Source organism: Ornithorhynchus anatinus, chromosome X2 (assembly GCF_004115215.2).
Source record: "Ornithorhynchus anatinus isolate Pmale09 chromosome X2, mOrnAna1.pri.v4, whole genome shotgun sequence".
Lineage (NCBI taxonomy): Eukaryota > Metazoa > Chordata > Mammalia > Monotremata > Ornithorhynchidae > Ornithorhynchus > Ornithorhynchus anatinus.
Genome location: NC_041750.1, coordinates 28,195,214 through 28,218,606, shown reverse-complemented (window position 1 = coordinate 28,218,606; position 23,393 = coordinate 28,195,214). Strand labels below are relative to the sequence as shown.

The window sequence follows — 23,393 nt, the reverse complement described above, 5'->3', positions numbered from 1 at the left end:
TGCCCAGGGTCGCCAGGCTCCAGCTCCCCGCCCACCGTTCCACTGCCAGCTTCTGCCCCCAACACCACAGAAGCCCTGCAGCTTGGTGCTGTCTCATTAGGCGACCAGCAGTGGGGCCACAGAGTCTTCTGTCAGTAGGCCAGGACTACTGCCACATTGTAACATCAAAGACCAGGGGATGGGAGGCAGGAAATTGTTTCGAGGATTTTTCTTTTGGGATTAAAGCCAGACCAGTCAGCAGGAAACGAGTCTGTTTTAGTCGGATGTCCCCCATCCTGCCATCCCCTGCCCCCCCACCCCAGTGGGATGTAGCAATGGCATGTTAAAGCCCCTCCATCGGGTTCCAGCTTCCTCTCCAGTCACTCTGGCTCTCCTACCCTCCAGCAGCTCCCCACCTGCCAGTCTACTTGCCCAGTCCCAGAATGGACATCTCTGACTAGGTCCTCAAGGCCATGCGGTGTCCCAGATCCAGCCGCTTCTGGTGGCTGTGCCCTCCCCGCTTCCTCCCACTCCCCTCCCCCTTCTTTTCCTCTTCCCCTCATTCTTGTTTAACCCCGTGCTCAGGATGGTCAACACCTGTTTCATTCCCCTCGGTAGGGCTTGGGAGACAGCTCACGGACGTGGCGAGTTTCTGACCTCTGCTATTGCACAGAAAGCCGTGACCTGGTAGTTTAGTAATTTCTAAGGTGTGGGTTCTTTGGAACAATGCAAGTTCAATCACATCAGCAGCCCGTGTCCTTTGAAATAAAGCCACCTTATTCCTAGTAGTACTTGGTGCCCCGGTTCCTGTCGAGTGGTTTTTCTGGAAGGTTCCCGAGCCTAGCCACCTCTGAATCTATTGAGGCCTCCCGCATTGCGAGGAAAACCATTAGAGAGCCATCAATTCCCGTTCGACTCGCAGATTTGAAGACCGGTCGGCTGTTCCTAATAGTACAGTTAGGTGGAGTAGGGTGACCGGGAGATGGGATCGCTGATGGGGCCTCAGATATTTTTCTGGAAGAGCGCTTTTTCTCACAAGCATCCAAGGTACCTTTTGATCGACTAGTCCCGGTGCCATTCTTCGGACGAGGGCCTTGTAAAGTTTCCGGAGATAGACGCGGATTCCTCCGTCTCTGTACAGGCTTATGCTTTCTAGCCCAGGCCAACCCTCTCCCTAACGATCTCACAGTCAGACCCGTCACGCGACGGAACTCCAGCCCAGCCGACTCTCAGCGGGCGGTGACGGTGCGAGGCGAACGCCAAGGAGTACTGAGGAAATTCGGGCCATTCATAAAAGATCTACTTCAAAAAATATAAAATTACAAAAATAAATGTTGCACGTTTCGCGGGGTGAAATCCAACACCGAACGTTTGACCCCAAGATGTCCCTTCTCCGGGGTTTCCGATGTCAGAGGAGAGCTGGGGTTATTGAAGTAATTATTCTCAATTGGTGGGTGGTCTTGGGAAAGCCATTTAAAATGGATAGCTTCCTAGGAAGAAAGCAAAAATAGAGAGCCCCCAAAGATTTTGAGACATCAGCCCACGCTCTTTGAACACGTATCGATGAACTCCTGGATTGGTGGGTCAAAAGCGGGCAGACTTGGTCATATCGTTACACTGTACGCTCCCGAGTGCTCAGTACAGTGCTCTGCACATAGTAAGCACTCAGTAAATGCAATTGACCGATTGATCGATCGAGACTGGAGTCTTGGGAAGGTTACGGAGGGCGTTTACAGTGGATTTGCCACGGTGTTTTCATTCGAGAAGGAGGTTGGTGTTTCCATTCTATTTCTTCACCCACCCTCAGTACCTGAAGGGATGAAGCGCCGCCTCGAGTTCCACCTGGCGTGGTGAAGCTCTTCTTTGCCAAATGAGGAGAGATGTTAGCCTGCCGGGCAAGGATCCTGATTCCAAGCTGCTCTCCGACTAAAGACGCCCGATGCCAACTTTGAGAAAGAGGAGTTGAGATACACCGATCTTCACCACCCTCTGCTGGCTTCGACATAGAATGGCACCAAAGTCAACCCCCCGAAACCGTTCCTCCCTTCTCCTTTCAGCCCCTGCCTGAGATAAGCATCTGGCCGCCTCGGCAGCAAAATGTTGAGAGGAAAACAGGGAGGAAACGCCTCCCCGAATGAGACGCCTCAAGAACAGAGAGATCCGGGGCCTTCGGGAAGTTGCTCAAGGGATGGAAATTATTCGAAGGGTGATTCGAAACAGATAACGTAACTTTTCTTTCCAGACGGAGAGAGCCAAAATGCCCCTCTTCACAATGAAGACGTTTAATAAAGGGAGCCCAGTGCGCATTTTTGGTGTAAGGAGTAAACTCGGTTGGAAATTTAATAAACCCAGCGTAGAGCTTCGCTAGGAAAGAAAAGTGAAATCGTACGAAGTAGATTTCAAAAGCCAAAAGTCACCATTCTTTTCAGGCCAGTGCGGAAGGTTTCGATGGCGGTGGAACGGTCGTTTTTAGAACTAGTCGGGATTCTTTTCGGTGACACAACTACGGAAGGGTGAATGTAGTTGCTTGAATTTAAATACGAACCGCTGTGGCTTAAGAACCAAAGTGATTCAGAGAAAAAGACAAAGTTCCTGAAAATTGCCAGTTTCTTTTAAGAGTGACAGATTTTTGTTTTAAAGAAGGGCAAAGTCAATCTGCTTTTGAAAGCTGATAATTTCTGTTTTGGAATAGAAGGTTTCTGTTGTTTTAAAAAAAAATTTGTCAGAAGGAGAGGCTTTTTAATAGTGAAAATGATCAGTCATTTGCCACGAATGAATGTTTGCCTGTTTTTCACCGTCAGTATTATCTTCACGGGAAGACAGGTCAGATGGTAAATCTGCGTATCGGTTCCACCCGAGAAATCTGTTTCTATGTGGGAAATAGCAAGCTTCTTAAAGTTGGCACACCCTGACAAACCACTTGAGTATGTTTGTTCATTCAGGTTTTCAGGCAGCTGAACGGCTTGTCAAAACAGATCTCAGTGGACACAATCTAGCGGGTCACCCAGTAATAGCTGTGGCTAGAGAACAAGACCGCGTGGGAGGCGGGCTAAGGCATTCTGCATCCAGGAGTCCCGAAGGATTGGCTTTTTCATTTGCTCAAGAGGGCAGGGGTTCCGCAGGCATTTCGCCAGGTGCCAAGTCGGAAGCCCGGCAACCTGTAGTTAGGCCGGAGATTGCCGAGTTGACCGTGCCGAGCTGAAGGGCCGCTCATGCATGGGATGGTTTCTGAGGTCCAGGAACCCCCGGCACCTTTAACCTAGCGTTGAATTCTCTGGGGAAAGAGGGCCGCCTCCGGGAAGGGTCACCCATGAAAAATGGTATCTCGATGACTGAGAGGAGTTGACCCATTGGCCTCGGTGACCCAGATATTCAAAGTGAAAGAATTTTTGACACCACTCTGGGGGCCCCAGTGAGCAGGTGAATTTCCTTGTGAGCATCTGAGCCGAGGGCTCATCATCAGGTGGGGGGATTTTGTTTTTATCGTCGGTGCTCTCTGGACCCGTCGAGGGGAAAAGAAGTGAAACGGTACTTTATGCAGGATCCTAATCACGCAGCTCTTAGAAGTTTTTTTCGGAAAGCCGATTGAGAATAAAAGAGAGTGTCAGATTTCCCTGTCTATTTCCCTGCTCATTTGTTGGCTGTTAATTGTCCTGCCTTCTGTTTCATGTCTTAGATTTGTAATTAACCTGTTTGTGCAGGAAATTTCATGAATCTGTTTTAGTACTTTTCTAAGGGTATTTTTGGAGGGCTTTGTCGAAGTACTACTTTGGTCAAGTGTGAATGGCAATAAACTCAAATGCTTTAGGTGGAGAGGAATAAAAAAAACTTCCAACCAACAGAGTGTGGAACAGCTGACCGACTAAACATACTTCATTCATTACCCGGGAGACAGTGGACCATGAAAGCATATGTTAAAAAAACTTTAAGCTGGTGTTGTGGAACTATAGATTTAGAGATTTTTTTAAAAAATGATTAAGGTGATAGATTGTAACATTAAGAATTGTCGTTCTAATACTTATTTAGGGAGCTTTTAAAACACAGATTATTGAGCCAATAGGTTCTAATGGCCGCAAGAAACCCTTCTTATTTCACAGATCATTGACGCGATAAACGATAATGGCTCAGACATGTCTACAGTATGTGGCTGGTTGGCGTGTCCTGGCCAGCACTTAAACCAGGGCAATTCGTATCCCCAAACTTTGGTGGAAGAAAACGCTGAATGGCATTCACTTTTCTGAAGTGAACCCTTGGTTTTGACTACCGCGTAGTGGAAGGAAAGAGGTTAGGGTGGCTGAGGGGTTTTGGTGTGTGATCCTGATAGGATACAGTTCCTTTCTAGAGAACCCTCCCCCGCACCCCCCCCACCACAAACACACACACACACACACCGTCCTCCTCACCGAGCTGATGGTTTTATACAGATTTGCAGGCTCAGCTAAACTTTTAGCATCTAGTTACAATTTGCTAAAGACGTGGCGATGAGAAGGACCAGATTTAATGGTGGGACCACGAGAGAATCTACCTAAAGAAGTAGAAATCCTGGATGGCCCAGCTGGTGGAAAGCAACCTTTGGCAAACCAGCTGTGTGATATATCCTGAAGCTTTTTTTTTTTCTTTTAATCTCTGTAGGCTCTGCTTCAGTTGCAGGGGAGAGAAAAGCAAAATAGGCCAAAGGGAAACTGAGCTTAGTCTTGAAGAATTTAAATTCAGACTTTGAGAAGGTTGTCCTTGAGCATTTCACTCTCCCAGGATGGCGTCTAGGTCCACTTGCTGTGGGCGTGACTTTGTTTTTTTTAACAGAACATTGAAAGTATTTTCATAACAACTAGATGGAAAAAATCCAGATGTGAGGTTGTAAGGATGGCAGTAGGGGTGTGTGAGCTGCCTTGTTAATCCTGCTCCCTTCCTTTATCAGCGACTTAATTAATCCATTGAATTACCCAAAGTTTTTGAAACCTGAACAGGAAGACGGTAATTTTAACTGGGAGAGTATCAGTCTGACACTCTGTTACAAAGATAAGAAGGCTTTTCTCACTCATTCATTCATCGATTAATTCATTCATTCAAAAAAAACCTGACTGATATTTTCTTGTTTAAGCAGGAGAATACCGTACTTACCCTTTATTGTTGGTATAAACCATTATTTTACTGAGAACCATTAGCTATTTAAAACTTGGTACATAAATTAAAGAGGAGCTAAATGGATTTGTGATTGTTGCCATTAGTAGCATTTTAGATTATACAGGCAATTATTGTGTTCATTATCCTAGAACAGCCCCTTTGCAAAACTATTGTGGTTGTCTTAGACATTATGCACAAATTTTCCCTTGGAGATTAAAATTTCCAGTGGCGTATTTAATTTTGTTATCACAGTCGCTTCAAACAGAACAAATATTATGACAAGTAGAAGAAAATTTGCTTTTCAAATATGGGAAATTACAATAAATGTTGAAAATGACTCGGCGAGGAACTGAATTCACCTTTTCCTGACGCAGTCATTATCACTTTGATTCAGAACATTTGAGGAGTGAAAGCGCCCTGCAGAAAAAGCCAAGGGCACATTCTCCCGAGCGCCGGCTCGAAGTTCCATGCTACGGCAGTGGAGCGGTCGCGACGCCCGACTCCTAAGATCCCTTTCGTGACGGTGTGCGCACCTCCAATGGTTAACTGAGTTCTGTTCAAAATGGCGGGGGGCGGGGGGGGAGGGAGGGTCGGGGGGAGACGGGGAGGGGAGCTTACTTTCCAGAAGCCAGCCAGAATGATGAATGTTCCTCAGATTAATTGCAGAAAACTACTATGGGTGTCTAAAGAAATCAAGTGTAAAACGATTAACTCCAGTGTTTTAGGTATTCCGTTCTCTCTGCAAGTTTGGAAGAATGGCACATGCACCTTGTCCTTTGTGTTTCCTCCTGTGAAGATTGTGTGCTTTTCAAGTCGACTTCCCCCGGGGAGCGCGATTGAGAGTCAACTCAGGCTAGGACTTCCACCGCGGTCCGACCGTCACATTAGCGTCCGGGAAGATAACCGGGGGGCCAGAGCCAGGTATCCGAAAGCATGAAAAGGCATCGTCCGCCGCCGAAAAGATATCGTCTCCCCGGAAGGAAAAGAAACAAAAATCCATTTTCCTCGTCTGTTGTCTTCAGATCCTCCCAGACCACATTTCTGTTGGTTTCCAAACTGTTATATTCACCAGTTAGGCAATTGGCCACATCTGTCTTCATCAATTAGAAAGGTATTAATGCTTTGAATTATCTGCATATCAATGTGCAGGGGACGCCATTTAATGTTTCCGCCCAGTACGGGGCATTTTTTCAAAGGAAACTTTGTATTCGTTTCTGACTGTTTTTGTCTCGGCTCTTACAGTCTTTCACCGCTATGATGCGGAGGGGGGGAGAAAAGTGTGAGGTAGAGGTTATGCATTTGGCAAGACCAGGGATTCTTTATTTTATTACAAAAAAAGACCAACTCCAGAAGGCCAGATTAAATCATTCCTTTCACTTTTTAATGGGATTTGGATGAATAGAGTAAAATATGCACTTTGCATTCATTGATAGCATCTTTAGGTTGAGGTAATTGAGTCTTTTTTCCCTGACTGAATGAATAATGACTTCATCTGATCCTCAGCGAGGCCTGAAACTTAGACCGCCTTTGTCAACGCAAAAAGATCTGGGCTTTGAAACATGCTCTACTTCCCTGGCTTAATTTTTCTTCATTTTAATCCAGAAACCTATTTTTCTCAATAATTCAAGCATAAACTATGTAGTAGTTGAAACGGCGGAAATTGCAAGATATTTGTCCCGGTTGTGCTGCTTTTTAAACGCAGCTGATAAATCAGAGACGCTGTGGTCTTCAGCTGCCCGGTTCTCAAGGGAAGGGGCAGCCCATAGGCAAGCCGGAATGCTGGAATTTTTCACAACTATTTAAATGCGGTTCGGGATCTGGGGGAATGGGAGGTTTCGCCGGGGTGCCGGGCCCGGCCCGGGGACGACGGGGCCTCCGACGATGGGGAGGAGTGGGGACGTTCCCGTCGACGCCGTTTTCCCACGCAATTTGCTGGGCTCAAAGACGACCCGTGGCTCGGGGCTCCTCTCCGGGGCCACGGGGAGTCCGTGCCCGGCCCCCAGCCCGCGTCTCCCTCGGAGACGGAACGGCCGGGTCTCTGGGCTCGGAGAATCCCGCCGATGGAAGCGGAGGCCAAGAACGGGTCCCTTCCGCCGGTGGAAAGGGTAGGCTCCCCTTCTGGGTGTGAAATGCAAGATGAACGGGCGGGCCGGCCGGCGGAAGTCGATGCGGGCCCTCCGATTTAGCCACTGTTCACCGTTGCTGCGGGTGGAAGACGCTTTGTGACGCCCTGTGTGGCGGGATGTGAAGGGGGCAGATGGGAATGGATTTGGGGAGCAGCCTGCCTCTTGGGAGGGGTCAGGGACCGAAGCTGTCAGTTTTCCCCCACTGGGCCCTAGCTCAGCTAATCGAGAGGTCCCGGGCGCACGTGTCCGACGTGGTTCACGGGCAGACCTGGGCTGGGCAGTCCAGGGGACCTGCAGGGGCTGCCTTTCTCAGGCTCAGAGTTAAACAGTGTTCTCGAGAGTAGTTATTAAGCCCTCACTAAGTTCTGAGCACTGCGCTCAGCACTGGAGGAGACCTAAGGGAATCAGACAGGATGTAAAACACCGTGGCCTAGTGGATAGAACATGAGCCAGAGAGTCAGAGGACCCGGGTTCTAATCGCAGATCCACCACATATCTGCTGTGTGACCTTGGCAAGTCACTTCACTTCTCTGGGCTTCAGTTACCTCAACTGTAAAATGGGGATTAAATACCTGTTCTCTACTTAAGACTCTGAGCCCCATGCGGGGCAGGGCTTTGTCCGACCTAATTAACATCTACTTATCCCAGCGCTTAGAACAGTGTTTGTTACATAGTAAGGGCTTAACGAATACTATATATATCTATGCATATCTAGATCTGGATACAGATATATATAAACGTAAAAATACGGAACACAACCCTTGTCACACCCGGGGCTCCCAATCTAAGAGACTAAGTTAGGAGTCTCCCAGTCTTAAAGACTTTCAGAGTCACCGACCATCCGGCGGGGAGGGCCGGAGTCTCCCGTGTTTATCCGAATCTACATCGGTGCTCGGCAGTGCCCGGCCCATGGGTAGCGTGTAACGGACACCATCCCCAGACGGGCGAGGAGGGGCTGGGACTGCCCCCCCACCCCCACCCCAGGGTCCTTCCTGCCCTCGTTGCCAGGGCTTCGCTTGGCCAGGTTTCAAGGGGGCCCCCGCCGGGTCCTGGCAGCTCGATCATTGCAGCCCACGTCAGACTGCCTTGAGGGAGGAGGGGACAACCCTGGCCTCAGGTCTGTGTTTTGGGGCTTGTTTTAGGTGCAGCCCCCAGCCTGAAAGGTCCCGGTCCCTAGGCTAGCTTCTGAACCCAAAGATTCAGACTCATTTCCTCTTCTCCCACTCCCTTCTGCGTCGTCGCCCTTCTCTGGCTTTGCTCCCCTTATTCACCCCTCCCTCACCCCCACAGCACTTATGTCCATATCCCTCATTTAATTGTTTATGTTAATGTCTGTCTTCCCCTCTAGACTGTAAACTTGTTTTGGGCAGGGAAGGAGTTATATACAACTCTGTTATATTGTACTGTCCCAAGCATTTAGTATAGTGCTCTGCACCCAGTAAATGCTCAATAAATACCACTGATTGAATGACTCTGCCCAGGAAGGGAGAAGCGGCGTGGCTCAGTGGAAAGAGCCCGGGTTTAGGAGTCAGAGGTCATGGGTTCTAATCCCAGCTCCGCCACCTGTCAACTGTGTGACTTTGGGCAGGAAACGTAACTTCTCGGTGCCTCAGTTACCTCATCTGTAAAATGGGGATTAAAACCATGAGCCCCACGTGGGACAACCTGATCACCTTCTATCCCCCCCCCAGGGCTTAGAACAGTGCTTGGCACATAGTAAGCGCTTAACAAATACCACCATTATTATTATTATTACTTAACTTCTCAGTGCCTCAGTTACCTCATCTGTAAAATGGGGATCAAGGCTGGGAGCCTCATGTGGGACAACCTGATGACCCTGTATCTACCCCACCGATTAAAACAGTGCTCAACACATAGTAAGCGCTTAAATACCAACATTATTATTATTATTTCCCATTGGTTCACGGGCTGCCCCTTCTGCCCTCCTCCCAGCTGGGATCAAGCTACCAGCCCATCTGCTACCCCAAAGCATTTTCTCTGTTGGGGAGTAGAAGAGACACAGCTTGGAGGAGGAGAAGAGCAGGATGAGGAGGAGAAGGGACAGTATAACTCGCCTACAATGCAGATGGGCATGACTTTAGTGGGATGATCAGGGGACCATCGGTAGCATCCTGGAAAGGGAACACCGGCCCCCTCGGGGCAGCTCACCAGATGGGGAGTCATGGTCCCTCCTGCTTTCTGCTGGCGCTCAGCGTATGAGACGTACATCACCTGGATTCTATTTATTTGCTATTGTTTTAATGAGATGTTCTTCCCCTTAATTCTATTTATTGCCATTGTTCTTGTCTGCTGTCTCCCCCGATTAGACTGTAAGCCCGTCAAAGGGCAGGGACTGTCTCTATCTGTTACCGATTTGTACATTCCAAGTGCTTAGTACAATGCTTTGCACATAGTAAGCGCTCCATAAATACTATTGAATGAATGAATGAAAGACGGCGCACCCCAGGAGAAACCCGGTCTGCACAACAGAGTCCAGGATGACCTCAGGATGAGAGGGTCCAACAGAGTTAGTTGACATGATCCCTGCCCTTAAAGAGCTTCCAGTCTAGCATAAAAGGGCCCAGTATCATTTGCAGTCCACGTTCTACCCACAGGTTACCCGGGTTGGGTGATCCAAGGGAATTGTGCCTATCTCCCTCCAGGCGCAGGTCCAGACCGAAAGGAGCAAAGGCCTCTGGTGGTTGGCACCCGGTGCACTCACCGCCAAGCCTGCCCACCTAGGAGGTTCCAGAGCTGCCCACTGGACCAAGCTGAGTTTTCCCTTTTTGCTTTCAGGTGGGTCTGCTGGACCTCGAGCTGAACCAGCTGACCAAAGCCCTGTTCCTGGCCCTGGTCGTCCTGTCCGTCGTTATGGTAACCCTGCAGGGATTTGTCGGTCCGTGGCACCGCAACCTCTTCCGCTTCCTCCTGCTGTTCTCCTACATCATCCCCATCAGGTACGCCCACGGGGAGAGGGAAAGAAAGCCGAGACGTCTTATTTCACCGATCACCGCTGCTCTGGTGAAATAGATATTTGACTCTCGGCGGGCGGACGATCGATCTGCTCAGGAAGTCGGTGGGGAGGAAGGTCTGGGTGGGGGAAGAGCCCGGATGTGATGATTCCCACAGGAGAGCCGTGGGCCCTCTGCATCCTCATCCCACTCACTCCAATGGGAGGTAGAACCCCTTTCCTGCATATCCTTATTAATAAGAACGTAATCGCGGTCTCACGGAAGGTGTGACTTAACCATGGCCCATTAGATAGAGCACGGGCTTGGGAATCAGAAGGACCAGGGTTCTAATCCCGGCCTTACCACTTGGCTGCTCTGTGACCTTGGGCAAGTCACTTCACTTCTCTGGGCCTCAGTTACCTCATGTAAAATGGGGATTAAGACTGCAAGCCCCCTGTGGGACAGAAACTGGGTCCAACCCGATTAGCTTGTATCCACCCCAGCGCTTAGAACAGTGCTTGACGCATAGTAAGTGCTTAACAGATGCCATCGTTATTACTTTCTGCTTGTGCCTTTGGTCTGTGTCCCCAAGGTCATTGATATTTGTGGAACTTAACATGGTTTTCAAGAGTATCTAATTTAACCCGATTTAAAATCTCAATGCTTCAGATAGCTCTAACGCAAGCTTTTACCTGTCCAGTCATTTCATTTGTGCAGACTATTTAGCTCTCTAAATGGTACGGCGGATTAAACAATGTTCAGACCATTGTTGAGAAGCCCATTTGAATGCAATCAAACGGGCTTCTAAGTAGAAGGAGTATGGCCTAGTGGAAAGAACCTCGGGTCTGGAGCCAGAGGCTCTAATTCCAGCTCTGCTACTTACCTGCTGAGTGACCTTGCGCAAGTCACTTAACTTCTCCGTGCCTCAGTTCCTTCATCTGCAAAATGGGAATTCAATACCTGTTCTCCCTCCTACTTAGACTGGGGTCTGATTACCTTGTACCTACCCAGAGCTTAGTACAGTGCTTGGCACATGCTAAGCGCTTAACAAGTATCACAATTATTATTATTATTATCATTAAAGGAGCAGAATATTCCCAGAGGATATTCAATAGCTCCAGGAGACACCCTTCGGAATCTAACAGGAAGTAGCATCATGGGATGATGCTTGGACCCTTTGACGCGCTCGCCTTATCCTTTTCACTCTTGTCGCATGTGGGGACCGTCCCTCCCTGAGGGGGAAAAAGAACAGTTCCTAGAGTCGGTCCTCCAAGTGGTCAGTTGCAGGCCGGTGCCGGTGATTGGCCGGGGCAGCCTGAGACCAGAATGGGCAGATACTTCTGGTGGGACTGGCAGAAGTGGAGACATTGGCGAGGCCGAGGGCTGGAAGGGTGTGCGGCCTGGGGGGCTGGCGATGCCGAGAATACGAAATGCCGACTCCTCCAAGAGGCTCCCCGACGTCCTCTTCGCCGCTAGCCGCTGCGACCCTCCCCATCCGCGCTCTGAAGGCCTCTTGCAACCGACCGTTCAGAGTCGCTGTAGTGCCCGACGTCCAAAGAGGTGATCGACACATCCTTGTTGCCCTCTTCTCCATGGCAGGCGGTAAACAAATGTATCCGACCACTTCGTGGCCACCTGTTCCAACAGCAAATGGGGCCAGAGCTCTCCAGTGCCTTTTTAAGCCCAAATCAGTTTTCTGTATTCCACAGAAATGGAGAGAGCGGTATGTATCAGAAATGCTGTAGTATCGTTTATAAAAGTAACTTTAGCCAGAGCAATCAAGAGATCTAATCCCTTTTTTTAACAGAAATGAATGGATCAGAACATAACCTTGTTCCCTCAGATGTGGAGATAATGGCTTCTAGGTAGGAAGAACTTAATTAAAATATGCCTACAGATTATGTGCCTCTTCACCAGAACAGTTGAACAACTGGGCCGCTGCCCCAGTCCTGAGTTTATGGGTGGAATTGTGAGTTTGGCCGCATAAAGTTCCCGGAACATGAAAACAGACCCTGGCCTCACCTCCCCAGCCACGACTTCCATTTCAGAGCAAGGTACAGCATCAGATGTCTCTAAAGGAGAAAAATTCATTGAGAAAGCAGCATGGCCTAGTGCATAGAGCGCAGACCTGGGAGTCAGAGGACCTGGGTTCTAATCCCAGATTCACCACCTGACTGCTCTGTGACCTTGGGCAAGTCACTTAACTTGTCTGTGCTCTGTTACTTCATCTGTAAAATGGGGATTAAAGCCGTGAGCCCCATGTGGGACGTGGACTGTACCCGAACTGATTATTTCATATCTATCCCAGCACTTAGAACAGTGCCTGGCACATAGTAAGTGGTTAATAAATAGGAAAAAAAATAAAAGAAGGAATCCGGAGCATTAATGAGAGCGACAACCTGCTCTGTCTTCTGTACCGTCAGGAACCTTGGTCTGTTTCCAGTATGTGATAACACCACTCTTCTAAGCGCTCCGTTAGAGTGGAAGCTCCTTGTGGGTAGGGTGTTGAACCTGCCAAGTGGTTAGTACAGCACTTCACACTCGCTAGGCACTCAGTAAGTACGATTCCTACTTAGCACTCTAAAATTTGCATCTGTCCCTCATGTAGAAGCCTCTCCATACAGCTACGAGTCTAGCTACGAGTCTATTTCCAAGAGGCAGATCTAAGAGAACATCAGAAGATTCAGGCGCTGTAGTGCAGATGTTTTCTGTGGCTTATCGAAGGCCGGCCAGAGCAACAGAAATTTGGCAGTTACTTTCTGACTTGAACGGCTCTTCTAATGCCACTAAAAGCGGCAGGATTTTTCCCACTTATGGCATGGATGTAGTTCTCCAGGAGTGACAGGATTAAATGCTCACATTGAGTTTTTCCTCAAAGCATCAACTATCTTCCCTGAGCCTCTGGGGGAAAGAGGCCGTTCGGAGTAGGATGGGGAGGTTCTGTGTGCAATGAAACGCTCAGCCAAGCGGGAGAGGAGGGTGAGGGAAAGGAGCCTTTCCCAACTGAAAGGCTTCTTCCCTTCCGTCGACCCTCCTCCTCTCCCATCCTCTGCAGCAGGAGAAATAAGGTGATTACTGGGGAAAAGCTTGCCTGCGTTCCTGTAATGTCCGATCCATCATCATTTTTCTTTTTGACAGAGGACATAATGTGGCACTGCCTGTTGATTACAAACAGATTTTGACAGCCTCCTGAGTGGCGAGAAGTCATTTTTGCGTGTGTTGACAGCTGCGGTCCTAAACGATCAGTGTTTCGCCAAAGCGGAGAATTAAGTGGATTTACCCGAGGAAGCGGCCACATGTGAGAGGCTTTTACTGTTAACGGCCGAGCGAGCGGGTGAGCGGGGTCACCTGCGAGGGAAGTCGTGCGTGGCGTTCTCTGCCCCGGCCTCTCCGTCAGCCATTTATCCAAATCACAGCAGCAGCAGTCTCCGGGACCTCTCCCGTGGCCGCTCTCTGCCGCGGCTTTTCCTGCTTCCCCCAGCCTCCCTCTGCAGCTAGCGGGCAGTCCCCGAGCCCCCCAGATCTCAGGTTTGATCCTGCAGCTACCCCCGGGCCAGGCGGCCTCCCGGCCTCCTGGTCCCAGCTCCTTCTCTCGCCCTCAAAAACCGCACCGTCCCCGGCCTCGTAGGCAGCCTCGGCCTCCCCGCTCGCGGGTGGACATTGGAGAAGTCGGGCGGTGCCCGTGGAAGTGGGGAGGTGGTGGGGAGGTCGGGACCTGGCCTCACAGGACTAGTGTGGGTGAGGATGGGGCCGGCCGGGTGCCCTGGGGACCAACGGTCACCCGGCCGCTCCCCCCAGGTATGGGACGAGAGGAGACCGTGGGGCAGGCAGTGCCGGGGACCCTTAGCCCACAGAAATCTTTCACCCTCCTTCCCGGCCAGGCGACAGAGCCAGAGGAGCTGCGTGGGGGGCGGATGGAAGCCATCGTGGGGAAGAGAACTGGTGAAACACGCTTAGGACTCGAGGTCCCTCCAGTGGGAATCCAGTGTGCAGGCATGAGCACGGTGGACAGCGATCAGTGCCGCGGGGAGAGACGGTCCTGGACCTGGCACTGAGCTGGGGGTGGCAGCATGGGGCAGGGGGAGAGAAAGGGTCCCTGATACCACCCGGAGGTCAATTCTTCACCGAAAGGAAACATTCCGGGATTTTGCCCCGAAACCAGAGGACCGGAGGTTTAAAATAGAGCAGAAATTCAGCAATAAGGATGCTGGGAATCAGAGAGTTGGAGAACGAGGCCCAGTCCAGCAGGAGTGGCGTGGTTTCCTGGATCACAGGAGACAGAGCGAGGAAGGGAGAGAGGGCGGAAGCAGGTGGCGTGGTCCAATCCGGCGGGAGCTAGAATCGCCTTAAGAAATCCCTTCGGGGAAGGACGAGCGAATAATCAGTGGGGAATCTCCTGCCTCCCTGCCCGCCCCAGGGCCCAAGGACTCCTGGATATGTTATGGAAGCTGCCGAGGCAGTCGTAGAAGAGGGGCAAACCGTGACCTCGGTGTGGTCAGGACAGTGGATAAGACACCAGTTGGATGATACGGTCAAGTTAGAGCGCGAGGCCTCTGTTGTTACACACCATCTCGCTGTTAAATGTCTGCCCCGAAATGTTCTGCGCCCTCAGCCCAGTGTTCGAGACCTTCCCGAGTACGCCCGCCAGGAGATACAGAGAAATGGAAAACCCAGAACTGAAGGCAGGCGGGTCCCATGGATGCCTGAAGACGGGCAAAAATTAGCCTTCAAATTCGCCTGGGAAGCAGAGAGGAGAAGTTGATCTTGTGATAATTTTTCATTTCCAAACCTTAGTGTGTCTTAGTCACCCCTCACCGCCTCCCCCGCTCACTGCACACACGACATGCACGCGGACATAGACGTTTACAAGCACACGGCAGCCTGGACCTCACCTTTCCATGCTCAGCGGCGTCAAAGGGCTTCAGCCAATCGAAGTCGAACATGCCGATGTGGGCCGTGTGCGGGGAGCGAAGAAGAGAAGAGGAAGTGGAAGGTGGTAGCGGTGGACACATCCGGGAACGCTCCGCGGTCTGGCCCCGAGGCCCGGCGCTGAGCTGCAGTGTAGTTATGGGGCAGCACCTGGAGCTCACCATACAGGCTCCCAGAAAACGAGGGAAAGAGCGATGAAGGCAACAATCTGGGGGGAAGCAAAGGTTTCTTGTGCCACTGTCCATTTCCACTCTGAATCCGCGGAAAAACAAAATTTGGAGAAGACCACCCCTTGAGAAGCAGCATGACCTGGTGGATAGAGCACCTACCTGGGAGCCAGAACTTTTTGGTTTCTCTCTTTTTGGGGCAAGGCACTTCTCTGTGCCTCAGTTACCTCATTTGTAAAATGGGGATTAAGACCGCGAGCCCCGTGTGAGACAGGGACTGTGTCCAACCTCGTGATCTTATATATACCCCAGTATTTAGAATAGAGCCTGGCACAGAGGCTTTAAAAATAGCATTTAAAGAAAAAAAAAGGCCATGGGTATTTTACTTCCTGGGATAAGACATATCATGCCGCCGTCTGCCCCAAATGAGATGACTGAGGCTGGCTCAGGTCATTCGATCAACCAGCGATATTTATTGAGCACTTACCATGTGCAGAGCAATGTACTAAACACATTCACTCATTCAATCGTATTAATTGAGCACTTACTGTGTGCAGAGCACTGTATTAAGCGCTTGGAAAGTACAATGGGAGAGTACAAGGCAACAGAGTTGGTAGAAACATTCCCTGTCCACAAGGAGCTGAGAGTCTGGAGGGTCCACATGGGGGATGTCGTGGGTCTGGAGCTGCTGTCTTCTGGGAGATGCCGCTGTATACGCGGGGTCATTTTGCGCACGTAGGCCTCTGATGGCTCGGATGCCAGGACTCCAACTCCCAGGAACCTTCTGGAGCAGCTGCCCCTGGGCAAATGAACTGCAAATGCATGGCGGTACCCTGTCACTGCACCATTTTACTGGCTTCCCTGGCAACGGGTGGCCACAAAAGGAGGTTTCCGGCGGGTTGGCCAGTGATTTCTGACCAACGTGAGCCTCCGACACGTGCCTCCATTAGTCTGTCCACAGAGGCGATCTCCAGCCTTTTACACTTGCGGGGAAGTTGAGTTCTTTGGTACGTTTTAAGTAGAACTGTTAGTGTCTTGCTTAATTATCTCCCTTGCCTTCCCACCATCATCTTCTTTTATTATCGGGTTCCTTTCTTCCATTGGAGGTTTAAATTGCTGTGAGATGTTGTGGTGATGGTGTAAAATTTCTGCTTAACTGTCACTCTGAGATCTGTTTCCTGGCCAGTGCCGTTCATCTTGTGACCAATTAAGGCACAGTCCCTTGAGACATGTAAATCCAATTCTCATTATTTTACCTTTTCTTCCGAACACTCAATTTGCACTAACTTCCATGCAGGCTCTTTTTCTTTCTGGACTTGCTCCTCTTCCCAGTTTGATGGCATTTTTAAATGCAAGGCGATTTATATGACCCTTCCGGTGTCCTTGGTGAACCGAGCAAGATTGGACGAAACGCTACCTCTCTGCCCTGTCTCCACCCATCCTGTCCGTCCCCCCTCGCGCCCTGCCTGCCATTCATACATAATTCCTAGGCTCTGAGCGGCAGTTGGATTTCTTTTCCAAGGGGCTCTTCATACGAATAATCTTACTTTGCCCTTTCACAGCACCCCTGAGAGGCAGGGAGAGGTGGGCATTACCACCCCCATTTGGCAGATGAGGAAACTGAGGCCCAGAGAGGCTGATGGGATTATGTGGTCATCCAGTTGATCCCCGCGCCTGCAGACCAGCTAAACTTAAATCATCCCAGCAGAGGAGCCTCCCAGGGAGAGAGGGTATCCAGGGCAGAGCCATTAGAGGTATCTGACTTAGTGGAAAGAGCACGGGCTTGGGAGTCAGAGATCGTGGGTTCTAATCCTGGTTCCGCCACTTGTCAGCTCTGTGACTTTGGACAAATCACTTCACTTCTCCGTGGCTCAGTTATCTCATCTGTAAAATGGGGATTAAGACTGTGAATCCCACCTGGGACAACCTGGTAAACTTGTATATCTCCCAGTGCTTAGAATAGTACTTGGCACATAGTAAGCACTTCACAAATGCAATTATTATTATTATCATTATCATTAGAGTCCAAAGAGAATTATGAAGAAAACCATAAATGCCCTAAAAGAAAAAGGTTGTTTCTTGAATTGAGATTTAAAAGCCTCTTCAGCCCGATCCTCCCCAGAATCAGAGGGGAGGGGAGCGGGGGTGAGGTGGATTAACCGGTGATTGAACAGGCACCCGAAAGGTAGCACGGCCTAATGGAAAGAGCATGGGACTGGGGCCGTGGAGATCCTGGGTTCAAATCCCTATTCTGCCACGTACCCTCCCTTGACCTCAGTTTTCTCATCTGTAATATGAGGATAAGATTGATCGTGAGACCTAGGTAGGACAGGGACCCTATCCGGTCTCATCCTTGTACCTAACCCAGCGCTTAGCACATAGCTTTATAAATGCCATTTGTATTCTCGGGCCATAGGAAAGTATGCAGTGCCACCTGGAGTCCTATCCACAGTCCTTCAAGCCCAGGATTCAGGATCCAGCAGCAGCCCCCAAAATGCCTGGAAGTGCCAGGTGCCGGTTTCCCCCTCAGACCCCACTCTCATGCTGGGCGGTGGGCATTTGTGGGCCCCTCCCTGTCCCCTTGGCAGGTCTAACTTTCTTCTAAGGCATCTTGACTGACTGGTGTCCTTAGCTTTGCCTGGATTAGGCTGTCAAGCCAGGGAGCTAGAGGGGCTTAGCACGGGGCAGGGGGATACGCTGTGACTCTCCTGTAGGGAGCCCTCGGAATTGGACTTTTCCGTCTGCTCTTCCCCGGCAGCTGCGCTCTGTGTCCAGGTCCAACCCCCCGGCACCTGGGACAGTAGCTCAGGCCAACCGTTACTGCACAATGCCACAGTCACCAATTCTTCACCTGGATCTTAGGGGCAACACGCGGGCTCCTGGGGAGAGCCTGGGAGGGACGGGCAGTCTGGCATCAAAGAGCTAGTGGGTCAGAAAAGCCGTGGATGTTTGCGTGCTCTTGAGTCCCGCTCAGAGCCGCCCTGCCCGGAAGCTTCGAGGCTTGTCCGAGACTGTGATGGCAGTGGCCCGGGCCGGACCCCAATCCCGGACCGCCTCGCCGGCAACAGCTGAGGCGGGCGCAAGCGGCACCCTCCCGATTCAGAGGGAATGCGGGATCAGTAAACAGTCTATCTTCCCTGAAGGTCACGGCCATAACAATAGCCACAGGAACATTCATTTCAGATACATTCCTTGAAGAATACTAGTGGGTCGAAAGCATTCAGGAATAGGTATCTTAAATGGATAGCATTTATTTAATCTGGCTTTTCAATACTTAGAATCCTTTATTGCCAAATTAAAATGTAAGCTGCGTTGGGGTGATGACATGACCGTATTAAGGATATGTTTGTTGTCTATTTCTTCCCAAAGGCTCAGACTAAGGTTTTTAGAAGGTTGTTTGGAGAGTGTTCATGTTCATTAAGGTTAACATTACCCTCGAAAATTGGCCAAATCACATTAATTTTCCCAGCTGCCCTTTCGCCCGGCCACACGAGGGGTGCGGCGAAGAAAGGAAATAAATCGGTACCTGCCACTAACCTGTGTTTATGTAGCATCTTCTGAAAGATCCAAGGCAGAAATTCAGAACATGTCCAGTTTTTTAATGTGATTGTGAACATCTAAAGCGAAGGGACCGTTTCCATCTCCATTCTCTTTATGAGCCGAGCACACGGAAATCAATTAATGTTAATTCTCAGAATTTCATTACCCGCCGGATGACTGGAATAAGAGGTTAGGGAAGGAAAGGGCAGGTGAGCAGAAGGAACTGGGCTGGTGTTCCCGGCCGGTCCTGCCGATCCCACGCCCCCGTGGTCTGGTCCCTGGGGTCATCTAGAAAAATGTGAGTTGCTGAATCCCATGGGGGAAAGGGATTCAAAATTCTCCGGGTGCGATGAGTAATTAGCTGACCCTTTAATGTTTAGAAATTGAGCACCAACCGTTAGCCGGTTCCTGAATGTCCGGCGATGATAGACTACCTAGGTACTTGGTGCAGGACAGGAAGCGAGGAATCTGGGAAGACAGGCAGCCGGAGACGGCGGCCTGGCTTCGTCCATAAATGCTTCCCTTTCTCCCAGTTTACGTCCCGGTTTCATCAGCAGAGCCCGCATTTCCGAGGACTGAAAGCAGGTGGCCGTTCGGGTCCGGCATTTGGAATTCTAATTTTCAGCTTTCTTCCCCTTCCTGCGCATTTCATAGACTGGGCTATGCGATTGCCCCGTGTCCAGTGAAGTGAGCGTCGTTCCCTTAATGATGTGCAGGGAATCTCTCCCAACCTCGAGGTAAACGTGATACAATCGGACATTTCGATAGTCTCAGACTCCTAGGTAGTTGGAGTTCATGGCAGTGTTTTAGAGCCGCTCTAGAAAAATTCCACCGTTGGACCATCTTCCTGCAACTGCAAAAATGGTGCTCAAAGCCATTGATAAAGTGCCTTCTCTGAAAAAAAAGTCACACATCTTTTCTAGCTTCCAAAGGGGGGTGGTTTAAAAAAATTGCTGGCACACTCTCAAGTACCCAGGAGGAATGTGGTTGTTCGGGTCAGCTCCATGGAGCAGGTGTGTAGATAGAAAAAAGAGATGGTAGCGTTGAGCTAGGAGGCTGGGGCTGCTGAGGAGCCCTATTTAATAATAATAATGTTGGTATTTAAGCACTTACTATGTGCCGAGCACTGTTCTAAGCGCTGGGATAGACACAGGGGAATCAGGTTGTCCCACGTGGGGCTCACAGTCTTAATCCCCATTTTACAGATGAGGTAACTGAGGCACCGAGAAGTGAAGTGACTTGCCCAAAGTCACACAGCTGACAAGTGGCCGAGCTGGGATTCGAACCCATGACCTCTGACTCCAAAGCCCGTGCTCTTTCCACTGAGCCACGCCGCTTCTCTATTTCCCAAGGGATGTCGGAATTGCTCACTATGGCTATTCTTTCGCCCTCGCCGGGGGACCAGTTAGCCCCCTCGGGTAATAATAATCATAATAACAGTGGTATTTGTTAAGCGCTTACTATGTGCCAGGCACTGCTCTAAGCACTGGGGTAGATAAAAGGTGGCCCTTCCTGGGGAGCCACGGAGTTATTCCTACAGTCAATCTGGAAACCCACCCCCCAACCCCAAGGACCCTGTCCTTGGCTGTGGACCACGCACCACTCTCAGTAAAGAAATAGACCAAGTCAGCGCATCTGAACCACCTAAATTATTCTCGGTTTAGCATCAGTTCCTCTTGAAGAGATGCTGTTATCAACCCTGATAGTAGAAAAGATGAAAAGAAAGACCTACTTAAAGATAACTGGCCCGTGACCGAGCCAAGAGGCCCACATTTAAAAACCAGGCCTCCAGTCAGGGGCATCGATGAGCCTCAAAGCTACACCTCTGCTCGGTCGTGGCACTCCGTGCCCCAGTGAGATGTGACGGGCAGGGACGAGCGAGGGCGAGTGGCGCTCCACAAGCCATTTACATGCTACACGTAATCAAACCTGAACCAGTCTTCGCCGGGTGAGAAGAGGCACAAACTCGAATTCGTACCCGGGGTGACGCTCTGGATTTATTTTTCAGCTTACGGGTCAACTTGGACATGGGCAAAGCGGCCTACGGGTGGATGATTATGAAAGACGAAACGATCCCTGGAACCGTCGTGCGGACCAGCACGATCCCCGAGGAACTGGGACGCCTGGTGTATTTGCTAACCGATAAAACAGGTATGTCCCTTCCCCGAAGGAGGCACGCTCCGGGTCCGCATCCTTCCCCAAAGCTGGTACACCCCGTATCGTTCACCACTGCCTCAGGAGAGGTCGGAAAGACCGTTGGGCTTACTTTGCATCAGGGGGTGTCTGCAGAATAACATCTTTGCCACTTGTTGTCATGGTGACTCGTGTTCAGAACTCTCCGTCCTCTTTGCTTAGACAACCTCTGGGCATCTTGAACATTTTCAGATGCTAAGATGATGTTAAGATCGTTTTAAGATGATGTTTGTTTTAGGTTCCCAGTCGAACATTTAATTTAAGTCATGGCTCTAGGCTTTAGCAACATTCGCTCCGTGGAAACAGCAAGAAGTTCTTATTATTGCCAGTGAGCAGAATAACTCCTTGAAACTGTGCAATGGTTTTCTTTTTTCAGAGTGATCTCATTTTGTCCTCAGCACAGCTGTGTGAGGTGGGGAGAGGCCGGGATTTGTATCCCCGTTTTAGGGATGTGGAGCCTAAGACTCTTAAGAGGTTCCCTCTAGACCATAAGCTTGTCATGGGCAGGGAAAGTTTCTACCAACTCTGTTGAATTGTAAAATAAATAATTCTGATATCTGTCAAACACGTACTGCGTGCCAGGCACTGTACTAAGTGCTGGGATGGATACCCATTGTACTCTCCCTAGCACTTAGTACAGTGCTGTGCACACAGTAAGTGCTCAATAAATACCACTGATTAATTGATCACCCTCATTTTATTTTTCCAGAGGTATTTGTCAAGCACCTACTTTGTGCCAGGCACTGTACTCAGCATTGGGGTGGATACATTCAAATCAGGTTGGACACAATCCCTGTCCCACATGGGGCTCGCAGTCCTAATTCCCATTTTACAGATGAGGTAACTGAGGCCCACAGAAATGAAGTGACTTCCCCAAGGTCACACAGCCAAAACTTCAAGTTTCTTGGGTGCCGATGTCACCTATTTCTTTAACCTTCCTTTCCAGGACCTTGTTACCATTTTGGTTTTAGGACCAAAAATGTTCTGGATCTATCTTCCTCCAACCCGCCCATGGCAGGAATCTTAGTTATTCCAGAACCCGCCCATGGGAGAACCGGAAGGTCTTGGGAGGTGGCCAAATTGGGAGTGAGAGCAGTATGGTTGCTCTCTAATGCCCCATCAGCCTCCCGGCACCAGCCTTGGCATCCAGAGGAACAGAATGATGCAGCTGCTTGGCTCTGGCTGAGTATTTTTTTCTCTGCTGTATTTCAAAACTGAAATATCATTTCTTACTTGATGAGCCCCGACTGGTCAAAGATCATCTTCGTCAGTGGTATTTATTGCACGCTTACTATGTGCCGAGCACTATACTAAGCACTTTGGGAGAATACAACACAACAGAACTGGCAGACACATTCCTTGCCCCCTAGAAAGCTCACTTGATAACAATGTAAATTCCTTATTTCCAATGTGGAGTCAATCGATCAATCAGTCGCTCTGTTGTATTCATGGAGCATTTACTGTGTGCAGAGCACGATACTAAGCGCCTGGAAGAGTACGTTGGTAGAAACGTTCCCTGCCTACAACCAACTAAAAGTATAGAGGGGGATACAGACTGTGAGCTCGTGGGCAGGGATTGTGTCTGTTTATTGCTATAGCATACTCTCCCAAGTCCTTAGTACAGTGCTTTGCACACAGTAAGTGCTCAATAAATCCGATCGAATGAATAAATGAAATATAAATTGTGGATACGTACATAAGTGCTGTGGGGCTGAGGAAGGGTTGAATAAAGAATGCAGATCCAAGCGCAGGGGTGATGCCAAAGGGAGTGGGAGAAGAAGAAATGAGGGTTTAGTTCATAGTGCGTCGACCTCGTCAAGGCATACGAAGGTACTGAAGTTCAGTTACGAAAGGAACTTTTCATGTGGTGCTTTCACATAGTTTATTCTTTAAGTAAGAATGGGGCTGAGCTCTCCAAAATCAATTAACTGATTTATACCCAGCCTCAGCACCCATGTATATCACTAATAATAATAGCAGTAGTAATAATAATGATAGTGGTATTTTTAAGTGCTTGCAATGGGATAGTTACAAGAGGCTCACATCCTAAGTGGGAGGGAGAACAGATATTGAATCCTCATGTTACAGATGAGGGTACTCAGCCTCAGAGAAGTTAAGGAACTTGCCCAAGATCCCACAGCAGACAAGTGGCAGAAGGAGGATTAGAACTCAGGTCCTCTGACTCCCAGGCCTCTATTCTTGCCAAACTAGGTCACACTTATTCATTTATTTATCTTGATCATTCTAGTTGTAAGGAGTCTGATGTTTGTCCTTCCCATTAGAGCGGAAGGGCCTCGTAGGCAGGTGAGGGGCCACTTCTTTCTTCTGTACTTCCCAGCTGCATAGTACAGTGCACTGTCCCAATGGGGCTCACTTCTTCTATG

At 49.7% G+C, this 23,393-nt stretch overlaps 1 protein-coding gene across 6 annotated transcripts in view; it reads left to right on the top strand.

Moving 5' to 3' along the window:
• The window catches only part of ATP9B (ATPase phospholipid transporting 9B (putative)), a 185,023-nt gene that overhangs the window by 124,939 nt on the left and 36,691 nt on the right, over positions 1-23,393 (top strand). For all 6 annotated transcript variants that reach the window (XM_029052670.2, XM_029052669.2, XM_029052674.2 and 3 more), the window contains 2 exons: positions 10,026-10,186; positions 20,825-20,967. In XM_029052670.2, coding sequence (XP_028908503.1) covers positions 10,026-10,186; positions 20,825-20,967 — 304 coding nt within the window. The remainder of the gene's footprint in view (positions 1-10,025; positions 10,187-20,824; positions 20,968-23,393) is intronic.